The sequence below is a fragment of the Danio rerio genome, chromosome 16, assembly GCF_052040795.2.
Source record: "Danio rerio strain M-AB ecotype USA chromosome 16, GRCz13ab, whole genome shotgun sequence".
NCBI lineage: Eukaryota > Metazoa > Chordata > Actinopteri > Cypriniformes > Danionidae > Danio > Danio rerio.
The window spans coordinates 23,699,385-23,719,398 of NC_141036.1; the positions used below are offsets into that span (position 1 = coordinate 23,699,385).

At 36.3% G+C, this 20,014-nt stretch overlaps 1 protein-coding gene and 1 long non-coding RNA gene across 5 annotated transcripts in view; one reads left to right on the plus strand and one right to left on the minus strand.

The window, feature by feature from the left end:
- Positions 1-20,014, minus strand: part of pde11al (phosphodiesterase 11a, like) — a 63,911-nt gene that overhangs the window by 18,678 nt on the left and 25,219 nt on the right. For 2 of the 4 annotated variants that reach the window (XM_087286933.1, XM_087286932.1), the window contains exons 4-12: positions 15,700-15,858; positions 12,889-12,978; positions 12,549-12,689; positions 7,981-8,045; positions 7,693-7,813; positions 5,809-5,884; positions 5,668-5,735; positions 5,436-5,528; positions 5,229-5,279 (exon numbers count right to left, since the gene is read on the minus strand). In XM_087286933.1, the coding sequence (XP_087143059.1) occupies positions 5,229-5,279; positions 5,436-5,528; positions 5,668-5,735; positions 5,809-5,884; positions 7,693-7,813; positions 7,981-8,045; positions 12,549-12,689; positions 12,889-12,978; positions 15,700-15,858 (864 nt within the window). Of the gene's footprint in view, positions 1-5,228; positions 5,280-5,435; positions 5,529-5,667; positions 5,736-5,808; positions 5,885-7,692; positions 7,814-7,980; positions 8,046-12,548; positions 12,690-12,888; positions 12,979-13,183; positions 13,426-15,699; positions 15,859-16,846; positions 17,994-20,014 lie in introns of those variants that run through there. The other 2 variants (XM_087286931.1, XM_087286934.1) reach the window with 2 other exon arrangements.
- LOC147840249 (uncharacterized) lies at positions 1,556-3,217 on the plus strand. The gene is made up of 2 exons (XR_015511362.1): positions 1,556-1,731; positions 2,837-3,217. It is a non-coding gene; the product is annotated as an uncharacterized LOC147840249 (long non-coding RNA).

Consider the following 20,014-nt stretch of genomic DNA (forward strand, 5'->3'; position numbering starts at 1 on the left):
AACAGACACTAAAATTGCACAATTAGATACAAAGCCTAAAAGGGACATTTTCAAAAAGTTATAAAATATTATTTTTTTGGTGGTTTAAGCTGAAACACATACACACTTCATATACAGAGAAATCAGAAATTTTACATCTTGTAAAAAAGGGAAATAATCTGTCCCCTTTAAATAGAAAATATTTTTTTAAATTCTTCTTTGAAATGATTGAGCAAGATGCTAACGGTCTAATCCAATTCAATGATCTATACAAAGCTAAGCTAAAAGTGCTCGGCTGAAAAGGAACACTCCATTTTTTAATAATTTTTTAAAGCTCATTTTACATTTCCCAGTCCTGGGTTGCAGCTGGAAGGGGATCTGCAGCGTAAAACATATGCTGGATAAGATGGTGGTTCATTCCACTGTGGTGACCCCTGAGTAACAAAGGGACTGAGCCAAAAAGAAAATTAATAAATGAAGCTCATTTTACAAGTCTCCTAGACTTTGTTTACTTGAACCATTACTAATACGTTCTGCCGATTTCTTGTTCTGTCAAGGTCACTTTTGGCTATGCGTACCTTATAATATTGAAAGAAAACATATTTGACTATTAGCATTTTGGCCAAATAAAATTAAAAAAAAAGATAATTTTCAAATTTAAAGTCCAAGTCTGCTACATTGTATAATAAAACCAACACAAAATGAAAAATTACCATTTTCTAGGCCAATATTGCCAGGAACTATACTCTCATACTGGCGTAATAGTTAAGAAACTCTGCTGCTGTACAATGCCTGCACTAGATGGAGTGACATTATGCCTTGCGTAAGAACTGTTTTCACGCAGCTGACAGAGAACGTTCCCAGAACATTCACCAATGTTCTTTAAAGTTGTGGATATCTTTTTCAATGGATTGTTCTTCTAACGTTGTTAACGTCCTTGTAATGTTGTTTAAAAAAGGACGTTATTTGTGTTTGTTGAACATAGCCATAATGTTGATAGAAAATGCTCTTAAAACAAAGTTCTTGGAATGTCTTCAGGATATTATTTGTACTAGTAACTAATAATTATAAGTACAAAAAATATTAGCCTAGAGGGTGCCTTGAAACCGTGGAGACATAAAATGTGCGTCTGATTCAATTCATTATGCTAAGCTAAGAGTCACCCTTCCAAAAGAAGAAATTGGCTGAATGTAATAAAAAATTGTTAAAGTCAACGGTTTAACTCTTGGAGGCTTTATCAAAAAAGATTGAGTCTTTCTTTAAGATTTTTGTGTAAAGTGAAATACTTTTGGGTAACACTGTGTCTCAGTGGTTAGCACTGTCACCTCATAGCATGTTCATGTGGGTTTCCTCGAGGTGCTCCAGTTTCCCCCACAGTCCAAGGACATGCACAATAGGTGAACTGAATATATATATATGGTATAAATGTTTCCAAGTACTGGGTTGAGGCAGGAAGGGCATACGCTGTGTAAAACATGCTGGATAAGTTGGCGGTTCATTCTGCTTTGGCAATGGGCTATATGCACGCATTACTTCCGCGTTTTGTCTAAGGCCGCGGTCCAGCTTCCGGTCTGGTGATTTTAAGCGGAGGTGAACAGTATGGCAGAGTCGTCAATATTTACTCGCTGTTTGCGAGTAAATTATGGTCAACGATGTGCAAATGATTGTCCGGATGTGCTCTACAACACCGCAGAGCAAAGCTTGAGAAGGGTTTTAAGTTGTATGCATCTTCCTACCTGTGCAATTATGAAGGTAAGTTCAGCTAGCCTGAAGGCTAACTTTAGCGTTAATACTCTTACGATCCGTCCATCTGCAGCTTTATCACGTAAGTAAAAATAATCATATGTGTACGTAATTCTGTCTCAAAGTGTCAGGTAAAAACAGGGCAGGAATAAGATCTCAGTGAGAGCTCATTACTACCGATAGATCTATGAAGAAATCTTAGTCTCCTCACCAGCTGAGAGTAGGACAGCATACATGTGAAATTCTGTCCCATTCATACTTTTACTGTTCTAAAGTGACCACCACTGTTCAGTTCGGATAATTACAGAAACACAGATGCTGTCTTAGCTTGTAAGCATGATTATTGAGCAAGATATATTAGGAATAAAATAATACAATGCCGTTCCATCCACAACAGACAAATAGCACTGTGTCAATGCTGAGATTTATTGCTGAAACAGTGGAGATGACAGATGCAGTGTAACAGTGTAGATAGCATGCTTTCTATTTAGTCGATAACATTGTAATTAAATGGGAGGGTGACCCAAAACAATAAGGTGTCATTAGTTAATTTCACATCAACAATTTGTCTATTTCAATATTTATTAGTTTTTTACATTAATGAACAAATGCCTATTCATTGTGCTTGTTAACTCACAATGTAATAGCTAATGTTAACAAGCATGACTTTGGATTTTTATTTATTAGTAAATTAGTTTAACAATGTTAAATATTAAATAGTTATTTTAATAGTGAGCAAATACATTAACTAATGAAACCTTATTTTAAAGTGTGACTAAAGGGAGCTACTTTTAAATCATTTAAATTAATGATTTACTGTGTAGTTTAATCTGATGATATTGCTGCAGATGCCTTTAAAAAGAAGATATTTTGAAGAAAGCTGAAAACCTGTAACCATTGACTTTCATAGTATGAAAAAGAACTACTATGAATATCAGTGTTTGCAAGTTTCCTGCTTTCTTCAAAGTATTTTTGTTTGTGTTAAACATCAGAAAGAAACTCAAACAGGTTTGGAACAAGTGAAGGATGAGGAAATAGAATTTTCAGTTTTGAGTGAACTGCCTTTAATGACTCTCTTTAAAAACCTATTAATATTCTTGTTTCTGTTTTCTAGGTAACATTATGAGATTCAGAGCTAGAAAATTTTATGTGTTACTCCATCCTGTAGCGGACATCCGTCAGAAGATCCATGCCATCGTCTGCTAGTTAATAGCTCTTGCTCTTGTGTGGCTGAGAGTGGGATATGCAAACATTTGGTTGCTTTGCTTTTCCAGACAGCCCATTACTCTGAAATGTGTAATGTGAGTTGTCACATGAACAATTGTTTGGAATGGATCAATTATGTGTTAAGTTCCATGAAACAGATGGGTGTTTATTTACGTATAAGCCCAAATACCTCTCTATGCACAAGTTACAGAAGAAGCACCTGATTCAAGAAAACAACTGATTCAATGTCATTTTTTTCTGTTCATCTGAATAAAATATTTTTTCAAAATATTACTTTTTTTGACAATTTTTATTTCAAATTACATACAGTGAATTATATTTTATATGTACAGTGAATAAAATAAAGGTCTTTATTCTGAATTTAAAAATTGCACTTAGAAAGTAGCTTAAGAAATGTTTATGTATATTAATGTTCATTTTTTTTTTACTTCAAAGGCAATGAAAATAAACTATTATTTGCCATAAAAGCTCCTTTCTTTAAATGTCTGCATCCGGTTGGCACTCGAGCCTCGATCAGTTTGCTAGACTGAAATTGTCAGCTACACTCTTGTTTTTTTTCTGTTTCTGTAAAATTCTCACGTTTAATATCAACAACCCACCTCTTCTGCACGACTTTGTCTTTTGGAAACATGTGGAAACTAAGGTAAGAGTTAAATTTTTGACGCTGTGCATTGCTGAACACAGCAGTGGTATCTACAAGTACTGTTCTCACGTCTTTGAAATGACACTTTTAAACGTTTAGATGTCATATTTATGTAGCTGACATAAACATATATAAGTGGGCTATAATGGCATAAAACATTAAGACAACTGTCCAAAACATTACAAGTTTTTATCAGTAGCGCTCCTGTTGTAGCACTGTACTTTACGATCGGCGGAAGTAGGCTCGGGGTCTTAAATTTTACCGGAAATGCGTCACGCGCCGCCGTGCATAGAGCCCATTGTCCCTTCACTAAGCCACACCCAAAAACCGCCACCCACCAATCGTGGCTTAGCAACCGTAGATACCCGCAGGGGTTCTGTCAAGGTTTCGAGCGAGGGAAACAGGCCATAGCGTTGTGCTTATGGATTGTGCAAATCTGACACCTTGCCAGTATCCTAAATGTTTGGACTGGATGGTGGAATTTTTTCCCTTTTCAAAACCAAAAACCAAAGAGGAGAAATGCCAGCGTGGATCAAGCCGTGTGAGGGGGGCTAAAGGAGCAGAGTTAAGTTGGTTTTGTTTTGATATTCCTGACACATTCAGTGACCGACGGCAATAACTCACACACCTCTTACCCTAAACAGATCTAAACTGTGCTTCCTAAAAAAACACAAAGCAGGTTATGTTTCACAGCTGTCTTTGTGTTTTTGTTTTTGCTCAATATTATGAGTAATGCTCCGTTTAAGCCTTCGCCATGACTAACGTTAGTCATACTAATAGCGAATAGGTCATCATGGCATGAGTTATTGAATTATCTGCGATTCATATACTTTACTGAACTTCATATTTCCATCTATTTCAAGCTATGAATATTTGAAATTACAAATCAACTGAACAAAACAGAGATGTGATCACAAACTGAGCACTTGCGATCAATATACTTTACTAGCAGCTGTTTTTCATTAATTTATTAAGAGCACACATACATACTCATAGGTACTCATAGTTATAGGTAACTTACTGTACATTGTTATGGGTCAAGGATGCAAATATTCGACACAAATAAATCAGTTTCCCCTTTCTGGCTGCTCTTTCTATGAATGAACTGTAAAAGATCTGTACACGCATGTTTCCTCATCGGTTAGTATCTCTATTTTATATGCACAACAATTAATCTATCAGGCTTTTTGGCTAAAAATAGAGAAATCACAGTTTAATTAGTTATTATTAGATTATTTGTAAATTTCTCCTCTCCTGCTGAGCATGAACTAAGCTGTTTAATGGTCAGAGTATGAGGCGGCTAGGCTAAGCAAGCTTCAATTTTGATTGATTTATTTTCTCATTAGTTGCTTATTATGTTGTGAATATACCCTTGTAATGTATACTGCAGTCCTTTTTTGTCTGGCTTTCTCGGATATCTCACCTGTTCGCCAAAAATGACATTATATCTCTGGCAATGTCTGAGACCGGCGGACACACATTGTCAAAGCCGTGCCAGGCACGAAAGCTTGACAGGCGTAGCAACAGTAACTAAGAAGGGCGGGGGATATATATATAGCAATATATATATATATATATTGCTGAGGCTAGTTTGTATGGACTTAATTTGCATGCTTTATCTCTCGACCTGACTTACCTTTAGTCTATCAACCTCTGCCTTGGAGCACGTAGCATGATACGACAACATCTGGGAAAACACAGAAAAAACGATACACTATGAACACCAAGCATGCACAATAAATTCTCTCTTCTGACACATTTATTTGCAGGCAAAATGGAGATGTTATGTTAATGAGGCAGATAAAACACAAAAGGGAACGTTTAAATAACAGATATTACTCACATCTAGAGCCACAGACTGCTTAGCCCAAGTCTTCTTCACCTGGTTATACATCATTGTGTTGTTAATGCCCAGACCACAGAAAATAACAAATGCCTGTGAGGAACAACAGAAAAGAAAATGACTCCCCTGCATGATTTATGAAAGCACCAGTACTTGAAGTATGTCTCTAATTCACTAATAAATACTGATTTGTAATTTTATTACACAACATTAAATATTTGAATAGTCACACCTCAAATAATCTTTGGTCTGCATCATTAAATGTCTTCCTGTCCAAGCGGTTTAATATCTGGGCCACACCTAATGAATGAAAGAAATTGAAATTGATGTGTTTATGTACAAGCAATAAATTATTTGAGTAGGGAAAACTCACCAATAATCTGATGAGTCCGATTCCAGATGGGGACGCATAGAACTGATCTGATATGAAAACCAGAAGCCTGATCCGCCTGAGTAGAAAAAAACATTGCATGGATGACACGTGTGTGCTTTATTAACACAGTATGTCCAAATTAGTAATATTTAGGGGTAAAACAGTGGGTGGGAAGTATTCTAATCACCTATACTTCATTCAAGTCTTTTTAGTCAAAATTTCATTCATTCTACTCTAATTAAAAATAAATTTAAATGACTGTAATATCTACTCATGCAAAGAATGTTCTTGACGGTAAGTACACTTAATGGCATATGATGCATATTTCATGCATATTGTCTTAAAAGACATTTTTGTTACTGTAATTCTTTTCTGTACTATTGAAATTGTACTTGCAGATAAACAAGACTTACATTTACAAGATTTACATAACAGCTTTTGTAACTTAAAAATAGAAAATGTTGGCCTGGTGCAGCATTTTTTGTTGTTTGAAGGTATTTGAGAGTCTTTGGGGAACTTTTCTGTTTAAAACATACACAATGGGCGTCACAGTGATGCTGTTGGGTAGCATGACCGCCTTACAGCAAGAAGGTCGCAGGTTTGAGCCTCAGCTGAGCCAGTTGGCGTTTCTGTGTGGAGTTTGCATGTTCTCCCCATGTTATTGTGGGTTTCCTCCGGGTGCTCCGGTTTCCCCCACAGTCTAAAGACATGCGCTATAGGTGAACTGAATATACTAAATTGGCCTTAGTGTATGTGTGTGATTCCAAGAGTGTATGGGTGTTTTCCAATGTTGGGTTGCAGCTGAAAGGGAAACATGCTGGATAAGTTTAATTGAGTTCTGACCACTGATTAATAAAGGACTAAGGTGAAAAAGGAAATGAATGAATGAACATACACACTTGTTTAATTATTGAACGCTTATTATTGTCAGTTCTTCGTACCTCACTTAAAATTATCTAAGATGATTTGGCAGATCCTGGAACTTTTTGTCTTGATAAGTGATCTCTGGCTAATTTGGTTCTTCAAACAAGTTCGCAAATCAGATTAAAATGTCTGGATGAACTAATCTGAGATCACTGCCCCTGTTGTGAAGGACAGATCTATCGATCCTTGAAATCATGATCAGCAATGCAATGACTGGTTGACGTCACAGCAGCATAATGACATCATCTGATTAGTATTCAGTTATCCATATGAGCAACATTACATAAAATTTGTACTAAACTGTTTGCTAAATATGATACACAATATCTTTCCACATTTGTTGTGGGGTGCAGAGTTTACAATTTCACACATAATGTCAGACTGGTTTCTTGAACATGACAATGAGTAAAGAGTTCACAGTACTCAAATGGCCTCAACAGTCACAGGGATGTGGTGGAATGTGAGATTCGCATCATGGATGTGCAGGCGACAAATCTGCACCAACTGTGTGATGCTATCATGTCAACATGGACCAAAATCACTGAGGTATATTTCCAATACCTTGCAGAATCTATGCCACAAAGGATTAAGGCAGTTCTGAAGACAAACAGGGGTCCAACCCGGTACTAATAAGGCGAATCTTTGGTGTACAACTCTCGAATAAGCTTTGAAAAACAAAATGATCCTGGATCATGTCAAATCATTAATATACAAATCCAGCTAATTGGGTAATCCAGGTACGAAGAACAGACCCCTACTTTACTGTACTTTGTAAAATATACTAATTAGCAATCACTAAAGATACATTTGAATGAATGACATACAGGTTTCAATAAAAAGTATTTTAAAGTAAGTTTTGATCTGTTAAAATTGTTTCATGGTACGCTCTCATCACTTGAACCATATAAATAAATTGAAAAAAGTGTGGAACCGTCTTGGGAGGAGGTTTGTTCTGCTCACCTCAGCATCAAAACGGGGATCCTGACACACGTCACTTATGTTAACTGGCAGCCCGGTTGATGCTACCAACTCAGCGATGCTGTTATTGATCAGCCAGTCTGAACAAGACACCTTCTCCATGCTGACTTTGCCAAAGGCGAACACGCACACATAGGCACACACAAGCAAACAAGCACACACATACTAAGCATAGTATACATTTATTCATATTATTAATTAATATGAACATTCTGCTTAGCTTATACACTATAAATGCAAGTAGCAGCTTAATAATCCTGTTGTTCTCACCTGATATCACGATCAACACTACACAGTGGAGACATTAGTTCAAAAGTCTGGGAGAACTTTACTACCTGAGAACAGAGTAAGAAATTAAAATGTCAGCAGTGTTTATTGTCTTATTTGTTGAAACTTCCTGATCAATGCTAAGTTGTTCTAAGTACTTTCTGCACACGTGGTCGCTTTTAGTATTATTAGCCCCCTTTGATTTCTTTCTTTTTTAAATATTTCCCAAATGATGCTTAGCAGAACAAGGAATTTTTCACAGTATATCTGAGAATATTTTTTCTTCTAGAGAAAGTGTTATTTGCTTTATTTCGGCTAGAATAAAAGCAGTTTTTAATTTTTAAGCACCATTTTAAGGTCAAAATTATTAGCCCCTTTAAGCTATATTTTGTTCGATGGTCGACAGAACAAACCATCGGTATACAATAACTTGCTTAATTAGCCTAACCTGCCTAGTTAACCTAATTAACCTAGTTAAGCCTTTAAATGTCAATTTAAGCTGTATAGAAGTGTCTTGAAAAATATTTTGTAAAATATTATTTATAAACCAAGCAGTCACATGTAGACACTTTTAAACATCATTCTCTTCACTTCTTTTGATGTGCAGTGCAATAACTTCTGTTACCTTTGCAATAATATTAAAGTGTTGAAAGATGATGCCCTCTGTTGGCTAAATTGAATATGCAGTCAGTGGCAACTATGCATGATAGGCTTGGAAACAGGCCACCAGCAAAGAACAAAACAGATGAAGAAGTCAGCGAGTAAAGTTGCATGAGTTGCTAAATGGATGAATATAATAATATATCAAATGACTTGGCTGTGGATAAATTTGATAAAAAGTCGTGAAAACATTTGGTGAAAAGTTCTCTCTCGCCAACAACATCTCACTGGTTGAATGGATTGTTGATAACATCAAGTTACGCCTCTTACTTACTACAAATTACGCCCTTTCATCTTAAGCCCCTGTCCGCAGACATATACACTTGGATAAACAGGCCACCAGCAAAGAAAAATCCTTTTGCTCCAAACAAATAACTTTTGCAGCTTAATCTGTCCTGTAAGTATCTCACCACATTTACCAGATCTTCAGACTCATGGCAAAAAGTCTAGCATTCTTTGCAGTTTTTTATCGTTCAAGGTATATTATTGAGGCCATTTGACTGATATATTCAACAGCAATCACAGATGGTTTTGTAACACATCATGTTTAGAGGACTGAAAATGTAAAGTCGATATTCCCACAATAACAGACAATTAAATAAATCATACATTCAAGAACAAAATAATCAAGTATTTAGTCATCAAAAGTCTTTGCCATGAAATTCATAAACTTTTGAGTTCAGTGTTTAATTGATAATGATAAGGTTTTAGATTGATATGATTAGTAAAATGTTAACTAATTTCTTTATTTATGAATTTAAAAATCATAACCGCTATTTGCAAATTATAAACAGAAAAGCATTTAGGTTATAATTAGCATTTGGCTTGGTTTTGGCACTTTGAGCTCTACACATGACTGAATTAGTTGGCTATTGTGGCAGGGAAAGATAATAGCTTGCTACATGTTCAAAGTTTGGGTTATCATTTATGTCCATTGCACAAAAACAAGTTGTGATTCACATTTTAATACTTCCAGCAGGAATGCCCAGTATGGGTCCTGAAGAGACAATGTCCTACAGAGCTTACTGTAGCTCCAGCCAGCTCCAGCCCTTTTCCTGAACATTTCTTTCTGTGTTTAAAATTGCCCCATCCATAAAATAGTACTCCACTTGATTTGTGCTGGAGTAGTAGATTTAACTAATGTACTTAAGTGTACTTAATTAATACAACTGTAAATTCAGCAGTATAATTCACTATCAGGGTTTGTGAAAATGAATCCAACAATCCAACATTCCAGGATTGCAGTTGAAGGTGAATTCTTTCAATTTTTTGCAGTTGAAGGTGAAATCTTTCAATTCTCAATTTTCAAACTGTTAGACCAATCTGTGTGCAGCATAATATCATACTTCACAGGATAAAGTCATAAAATCCAACATAGCCACATAGAAAATATGTGCTTCTGCTTACATTTTTGTGAACCCGTGATTGCAATGTGATTGCAGTGCACTTTTTTCTTTTGAAAATAGTGTTTGTTGTAATTAGCGAAGGGTTTAGGTCAGTGAAAAATATAAATTGAGGCACCTATTTGCACTGAGCAGTGAAAAAAAAACTTTAAAAATCATAACTAAATTAATTAAGGTTTATAAAAGCTAGACTTAGCAATATTTCTCTGGCCCAGCTCTGGCCCACACAATCAGCTTTTGCTTGGCCCACATGCCACAGTTAATTATGGTCCGTAATTGGACCAAGTCTGGCTTCCAGACCAAGGCCAAACATGGACCATATCTGGGCCGAGTCTTAGCTAAGTGAATGAACCATAACTGGGCCTGAACTGGGCCAGATATCTTTCTGTGTCATGACAGCAATGAAATTGATAAACCTGTGAAGCATTGCATGCTATGGGCATGCTTTTTCTTGAAGAAACCTGATTGGTAGAAGTATTTTCTTTACTCAAAAATTATTTAAATGTATTCTAAATGTGGGTCAAGAAGGGCCAAACTTATATGGCCCACATATACATTTTTAACATCAGGGCTAAATACTACTGTATATTTGACTTGTGGCCCAAGTCTTGTGTGCCGCTTTAAAGATGCCACCTCTGCCAAATCCAGTCCATGTTTGGACCACATGCTGTATGCCAGTGCCACATGATTGCCTGCTGTTCCAGCTTTTTGCCAAATCTGGGCCAGAATTCTTTGCATCATGGGTGGTGTGCTAAATTTAAAACTATTTTTAAGCAGTAAGCTCAAACATTGCAAAAGCAGCTCTAGAGAAACAGCACTAGTGGGTCTGAAGACCTAGATTAGTGATGTTTTAGGTGTTTATCTGAAGTTAAACTAAAGAATATAGACATACAAAATCAAATTTCACTGGCATTACTGAGAATGGGGAAAAGTGCAGCGCTTAATATAGCCACCAGAGCATAGAAAGTCATGCCTTCCAGTCGAAAAAGCCAATTGTCTGTCTTTATAGCCACCCAGTTCTTTGACAGGAGAAAAACATCACAGCACATTCCATCACATATTGTGTCCCTCCAGTATAGTCCACCGGTCTTTGTCTCTTTCCATAAAGTTTCTAGCTGCATTCTTTAATTCCCATTTAAACAACAGTAAAGGGCATTGGTGCAGGTGCAACCTTTGCATATTCGCAATAGCTGGAACAAACAGGAAATTATGTGTTTTAAATGTAATTAGGGCCTTAAGCAACAATAGTAATGGGGGGTCTTTTGTTTTGTTTTTGTCTTTTTAGATTTTGTTGCTGATGTGAAAAATGTCACTTAATTGAGAGTTCTGCAAGCAGTTTATAATTCCTCAAATTATCTGGCTGGAAATTTGGTCCTGGATAAAAAAATAAGTAAATAAGATCAAGAATCTTGGTTCTATTCTGGAGTCAGATATGAGTTTCAGGAGTCATGTCAAAGCAGTAACAAAATCAGCATACTATCATCTCAAAAACACTGCAAGAATTAGATGTTTTGTTTCAAGTGAGGACTTAGAGAAATTTGTTTATGCTTTTATCAGCAGCAGGGTGGATTACTGTAATGGACTCATAATGGGCCTTCCCCAAAAGACAGTCAGACAGTTGCAGCTCATTCAGAACGCTGTGGCCAGGATTCTGTCCAGAACCAGGAAATCAGAGCACATCACACCTGTCCTCAAGTCTTTACTCTGGCTCCCAGATCCATTCAGAATAGATTTTAAATTATTACTACTCGTTTATAAATCACTAAAGGGCCTAGGACCTCAATATATTACAGATTGGCTCACTGAATACAAACCTAACAGATCAATCAGATCATTAGGATCAAGTAAATAAGAAATTCCAAGAGTTCTGTCAAAGCATGATAAATCGGCCTTCAGCTACTACACCCCCTACTACTAGAACTAGCTTCCAGAAATGATCAGATGTTCTCCAACATTACAGTAGTTACATTCAAATCAAGACTGACAACACATCTGTTTAGCTGTGCCTTTACTGATTTAGCACTGTGCTACATTTGACAGATCGCATTATTATGTCTGCTTCTACTACTATTATTAACCTGCTTCAACACATTTAGTTTTTCTTTGTTTTTAATTACTTTATACATTGTTTTTATTTTCTTCTTTCTTTTATTCTTGTGTATGAAATGTGCTATATAAATAAACTTGCTTTGCCTTGGATGTGAACAGTGTACAGACTTTTCTTAAAAAGGACTTTGGTTGCTAAACAGAGGCCCTCCAGGAAAATGTGAAGACATCCATTTGAATGAACAGCAGCGTTGTTCTCAATAGCAACAACACATTTCAGCTATTTCATTATTTATACTTCATTTTTTTAAATAGATTTATCACCTGACAATTCATTGCAATTATTATAAATGTGCTTATGTGATAACAATGAGAAGATGGTCCACTTAGCAATGTGAAATGGATGAAGAAAAACACATAGAGGACTATAATCTTGGTAGAAAAAGAGTAAAGCGATCTCACTGGGGAGTGGATGTCTTCCAGCAGAAGCACTGAGCAACGTTCACACTGCAGCAATGTCAGCGCACGCTGCATGATCTTCCTCACTATCTTCTCTAGATCCGTCTGCTCCTCAAACAGATCATTCACCACCTCCAGCAGGGCCTTGAGAAACAACAGCAACAATTCGAAATGCATTCAGAAAACCAGGCCTTCAAGCTGTAGACCACATCAATAAATATTTGAAACCTTGAGACCTGAGAATTGTAAACTAGCTCACAAAATCAAGCAACACTGTCTTACGCCTGGAAGTCTAGAGGCAGATTTAGAATTTTTGAGTTTTATTCAGCAGGTCTTGACTCACTCTGCTTCTCTCATACTCCTTGCGGGATTCGGAGAAGAGCTTGGCGTTGGAGATCGATATTCCGCAGAATGGCAGATACATTTGCAGCACCTGTAGAGAGAAGCATGATGCCTTCAAAGCTTCAGACATGTTGATGCATAATCATGAGAGAAAAGAGATATTCAGTAGAAAATGTTAGGATCAGTATCATGTCTGTGGGATTAATCAAAATCGAATGGCGATTTCAAACAAACCAATTAGGTAATTACAAGAGGCTGCGATTTGAAATATGTTTGTATTATATAAGTTCCCCCACCCAGAGCCAATGCATGACTGCCGTCTGTGTGTGACAGTCTTACTATCCAATTGAGTGAGCACATGTTTATTCTGCCCAATCAAAATTGCGCAATCAAACTATGCCGAACGCCTACAATAAAACAAAGAAACAGGAAAACACAGACAAGTGGGATGATGGCATCTGCCGTTTCAGAAGCCTTAATAGATTAATTCATATTAATGAAAAACAGCATGTCATAATTATGGGAATATTTTGGTTTCAAAATCACAGACATCAAACTAAAACAGGTCGCGTGTAAGAGCTTACGCAGAATTATTGCCACGGGACAAGGAAATACAACAACCAGCACCTAAAAAAGCACCACAGGCAACTATATGAGGACTGTCTTGCTTAAAAAGTAAACTAAAATTATTGCTAGTGAAACTCAATCTAGTAGCTAGCAACAGCAAAGTACAATTTCAGAGTTGTTTGCAGCTATTACACCATATGAAAAAAACATCATGAAGGCACCAGGAGAAAACGCTATAAATCACTACTGTTTGTAGTATAATGTACAATTTCTAAAAATTATAAACAAATTTGAATAAAAGTATGTTAATATCTTTTCAGTTCAGTTTAACTAAGACTAACTGCATTTTATCAGTAAGAAGCTACGATACAGAAAATTAAGCTGAAGCTTGACTACAAAATTAAATTGCAAATCAAATTAAAATAGCAATATCTGTTAAAATGATCAAAAATCAAAAATCGCACAGACCTAATCAGTATAATTATATTCTGTCGAACATGTTAGTTTCAGCATAATTTTGTTAGTTAGCCAGTTCATGTATTGTTTTAAAAATAAACCTACTCTGACAAATCAATAACCAAAAAATATAAATAGCCACATAATTTAATGTATTTGTCATGCAGAGTGTTTTAAAATAATTTTTAATATTTGTTACAATACAGAAGATGAAGACAATAAATATGTAAGTTTAAGAAACATATAATTTTTGAGGATATAATTTGTCAAGATTAGCCTCCAAATTTAGGTTTTCACTAGCATACATAATCACTTATGTATCACAAAAAAAAAAAATACAGTTTTAGTGATGCTTTTATGTGCTGTATTGACCTTATTCTACAATGTGAAAGTAGGGCTGAGCGATATGGCAAAAATCCAATCTTTATAATATTTTCCATATTGAATGATAACATCATACAGTTGAAGTCAGAATTATTAGCTCCCCTTTAAATTTTCTTTTTTAAATATTTCTCAAATTATGTTTAACAGAGCAGGGTAATTTTCACAGAATATCTGATAATATATTTTCTTCAGGAGAATGTCTGATTTGTTTTATTTTGGCTAGAATAAAAGCCCCTAAGGCTAAATTTATTTTCGATGGTCTACAGAACAAACCATTGTTATACTTATGTAATTACTCATTTCTGCTGTGTGAGTGGTTCTTTGATCAATATAGAGTAAAAACGTCCAGAGCTTATCATTGCTATTGACATAAACTTTATCACAATTCGATACATTGTTTATCAGTCCAATGTGAAAGTTTGATTGATTTTTTCATTGTTTTAGAACTTCCAATTCAGTTACTCATAGAAAAAAGATGAAAAAATGTCAAACTACTTGCCCTACAAACACGTGTGTTAGACTATACATTAAAAGTGGAATAATAAAATAAAAAATATTAGTTTGCAATAACAACCAGCATAACAAGCTGTCTTTAATGTCTAAAAATCATGTGATTGAGACTGAAATGTAATGGATAGTTTTCCAATGGATGTGTCTGCTTTTACGTAAAGAATACGGTCAATATTCATAAGAGAAAAGTAATATTGGGAGAAGAAAAACAGCAGAAGCAGAACATCAGTTTTGCTTCTTTGTATTTCTAGGGCTTTTATAACAGCACGGTCTGTATCTGCTTTCAGGGCTGCTTGGCATAAATAATTCTGAAGAGAAATGCTGTGCTATTAATCACTATCTATAGAGAGATGTTTTGAAGCAGTGATGAAAGTAAAGGAATGTGATATGCGGGTACAGATTGACTTGAGCTCAGAGCTTGCAGCTCTAAATCTTCTTTACTGAAACTTTAGTATTGATTCTGAGGTATATGTGATTCAAATGCCTGGTCTGTTCACTATTTAATTACTCAGTGCGAACAGCTTTACAAAATTATTGGTAGCAAGCAAACAATATAACAGATCTAGCTTTGATTTATGCAGTTGTTCAGTGCGTGTGCAAAATGACCATGGCCAGTCTTCCAATCTAAATGTCTAATTTTCTGAACTTATAACTGCTTGTCTGTTTCTACTCCAGAATAGCAGGATATTCGCTAAGGTGTTAATTTATAGATCTCTACTGACTTAGCGCAGCAAATACCTTCACACTCTGGAGTTTCATTACCAGCAAAAGTTTGGGCACAATAGTAATAGGCATCTGGAGAAGGTAATAAGGTGTGAATCCAGCAGATGGAGCAGATCTTTTGAATGTAACACCAGCATGAATGTAGCCAAGAGAAAAGAAGTACAGGACTTACTTTTTCATCGTCCTCTGTAAATGGTGTTCCACTGGGGTTCTTGTTGATGGCCTGCACTACGCCGATGACTTCACCGTCACTGTTGCGGATGGCCATACACAGAATGGACTGAGTCTTATAGCCTGTCAGCTTGTCAATTTCATCACTGAACCGATGGTCCTAGATAATAGAGGAACATTGTAGTTGGATGCAAAAGTTAATATGTATTTTTTTTCAAAGTACTATTAAAGAAAATGATGTGTTGGGAAATAACTGATATATACTGTAATTGAGATGTGCTTTGATTTATTAGTGATTTATTTTGTTGTTTTTAAAGACTATTCTTGCAAATGTTCTTATCTATAAGTCATTTACAGCAATTCAAATATAATTCAATACGATATGGGGAAAATATTATTTGTTTCAGTTTAAATATGACTTTATATCATTAAGGAAGATGAAATAAATCATTACTACCTTGTAACATGTTATGGGATTATTCAGATTTCTGAGTATTGGGAACAAACTGTATTCATTGCCACTGGCCTTTCATCTGACTGCTATATGGTATATTATCACATTCGCACTGCGTTAATGGATCTTCTCTGACCACATATAGGGACAGCTTGCCCATGGATATGCTATAATGATGTGTGTGTACAACTGGTAAGGTGTATTTAAAAATGAGGGAGCTGTTATCTAGAAATTTGATGTGTTTGTATCTTTTGACTATAGTCAAAATAATCATGCAGCGATTCAAAGCCTTGGCTGGAGATATGTATTTGCTCGTTCAAATTACTTATTTAAAATAAGCTGAATCAACACAATTCTTGAGATTTCATAGGGAAAACTTATGTTCAATCCACATAAATTTGTTAAAAAGTGTTAACTTAATCATTTTTTTGTGTTTAGACGACATGAATGAATTGTGTGAAAGCCTGCATTTTTTACAGTGTAGTATGACGTTCATTTAGCCTATTCATAAACCTATTTGGTGACATGTTAAATACGCAGTGTCTAACTGTAAACTAACTTTTATTATTTACTAGTGCTTAAAGACCCTTTGAAAGCTACGTTCTTAAATTGACCATACCCTTTTTATCCCTTTGGATAAACCCCCTCAAGCTCCCCAGAATACGCAGCTGTGTATTATTTGTCGTAGTTCTACCTCGTATGCGTTCGGTGTGTTGACGGTTTCTCCGTGTTCTGCTACATAACCTATGATGCCTTTTCCCCACGGAACCTGCACCTCATTCGAGTCAAGAGTGCTGGAAGAGGGTCGCACTGTAGTACCCGAGTGCACATCAAAAAACTTGGACACGAGTGTCCTCTTATGAGAAGGTCCCTCCACCAGGAAAAGCGAACACCTGTCTGCGTTCACCATAATGCAAACATTGATAAGTATCTTGTAACTTAAATTCGTCATGTCAAGTTCGTTCGAAATGTCCTTAACCAACTCAAGGAAGAACTCCCTTTCGTTGGACTCTTTAAGTCGGTATTTGTAGTCAATGGCGCTGGAGGCATATTGAGGCACGTTCACTCGGGACTCGAGCAGCGCGCTCAAGATGTGCGCGGTGGTCGGCGGTAACGAACTGGCTTTCCGCAGGAGCGCGCGCCGCCGCATGCTCGACTGGGACTCGTGAGCCGTGAGACTGACGTGCTCGTCGTAGGTCCGGTGCGCCGTCATCGCTTTGGACCGGGCGAAGTTCTTTCGAAGCTCCATGTGGGACGATCTGCGCTTTAATCCATCAGGGTTCGTGGGCCAGAATGGATCCCTCGCGACCCCGCGTTTCTCCTCCGCCGGAGAGGTTTTGGACGGCTGATGCTCTTTCAGCCACCTGCTCAGGCTGTCACATTTTCCCTTTCTGACGAGATATTCCTCAAAAAGCTCCGGATGGCAATCCAAAAATGCCTCCACCTCGGAAAAATCAAAAGTTGTCATGTCGATTGCCGAAAAGCCTCCACAGAAGAAGTGTTGTGGAGTCTTGTACAGTAACACGCAGCTCGCTGTGATGCTGCACACACTTTACACATCCATTTGACATATCACTGCTCTCCTACCTTCCTCCTCACACGGAGAATTTTTATGAAGCTTTATGAAGCTTCAGGAGTTGAACGCTAAAAATAAATGATTCAATAGCCTACAGTTGATGCGCAGTGAAATAAAAGCAATTAGATGTTCGGCAGGTAAAACAGATCTCCTCTTGGAGGGACCTAAATAAACCTGAAATCAAAAAAATAATGGTTTGTGTCTGTGACTGAAACTGGATGTTTCTTTTTGTGTCTACTGGTAGTTTACCAAAGTCTTTTTATGTGGTGTATTCATCATCACGCCTGCTTAAATATGCGTGCGTGTGTGCGCCAATGTGTGTGATTGATAGAGAGAGAGAGAGAGAGAGAGAGAGAGAGAAAGAGAGAGAAGGGGGGGGGGGGTTCCAATATATTCTTTTATTTCATTAAGCACTAATGAGCTAAAGGCTTTTGAAGTAGCCCCAGTCTGAAAATTATGACTGCTTTCGTTTGTCATTAAAGAATCCCTTTAATCTAAGCCTGTCCACAATATGTGTATTCCAAATGGATGAATAGCCCATTGTTTCCTCTTTACACAGAGAACAGTCATTATGAATTTAATATTTAAATAGTACTGCTTTATTGTTGCTATAGGGAAATTTGTCTTGGGCTATGGTGCTGAACCAAACACTTCTTCAAATCAGCATGACAATAAAAACAGTACAGCAATATGCCCATTTGGCAGACACCAAAATGACACTGAAGGTATACATTTTTAATATCATACACTAGAAATCCCACTTATGTCCTTGCTATAGCAATATTAAAAAGTCATTAAAACATCATAAAACATAAACAAGTCAATACATTATTATGTGATAATGGCATGCTTTTGAACACACTCTTGTTGACTTGGACAAGGATTTCAGGTGAGACAGATCATTACTAAGTGTAACTGAAAAAACTGTGATTAGATTTACAGCAAATTAATCTGGGATCAACATTGAGTAATTTTCTTCTCTGAAGTTGGTAAATATTGAATGGAAAATGGCAATAAATTTACTTAATGTAAAGTTATTTGTAGAAAATTCATCTAATCTTATGCATAATCTTATACGAAAACACATATTATGTTTTAATTATATTATATTATATTCATTCATTAATTTTCTTTTCGGCTTAGTCCCTTTATTATCTGGGGTCATCACAGTGGAACAAACCGCCAACTTATCCAGCATATGTTTCATGCAGTGGATGCCCTTCCAGCCGCAACCCATCACTGGGAAACATCCACACACACTCATTCACACATACACTACGAACAATTTAGATTACCACATGTCTTTGGACTTGTGGGGGAAACCGGAGCACCCGGAGGAAACCCACGTAAATATGGGGAAAACATGCAAACTCCAAACAGAAACGCCAACTGACCCAGCAGAGGCTTGAACCAGCCACCTTCTTACTGTGAGGTGAACGTGCTACCCACTGCGCCACCGTGACGCCTTATATTATATTATATTTATATATTGTATTATATTATAAATATTTTATTATTGCTTTGCATTATTCTAGAATATAAAATATCTTGTATTGGGTTTATCTAATAGAGATTTTTGGTCTCATATAAATGTATTATTTGTAATAGAGAAAATAGTTTTGGTACTGAAGACATGTTAAGTGCTCTTTACTGCATACAGAATTATATACACTTGACTTTTGGCTTTGAGTGATTCAGTAGCAAAGACATTTACAGTTTATTGCAAAGTAACAAAAGATAGTATTGTAAACAAAGACAAGGGCTCCAACAATCACATAGTCTCTCTTAAGTACTTATTTTGTATTAAGTAATTGCTTCTCAACCAACTGACAAAGAGCGTGTATTATTATGAATAATTAAAAAATATATCAATCACCATCCTTGTATTTTTGCCTATATTTTTGAATGCAGACATATTTTCAAACTCATTGATCAGCTTCACAAAGAAATGATCCCAATAGTTGAAATGATTCAGACAACATTCTCAGCAGAAACTCAATAAGAATCTCAGCAGACAATCAGACAAACTTGTATTATATAAGACTGACCTGTGGAATGAACGCTACATCAGATTCAGGTAATCAGTATTGCTGTTTAAACAGTTTATATATTTCTATTTGTCATCAGTCTGACTTTTTCAGTCGGTTTCCTGTCATCATTTACCATGTGCCAGTTTATGTAATTATATTGTGTCTTCAGATCCTCAGTCATACCACTAAGTATAGTCTCATTTTATGTATTTCTTTCCTTGTCCACAATTTTGTTTAATGTTTTTAAGGCAAATTT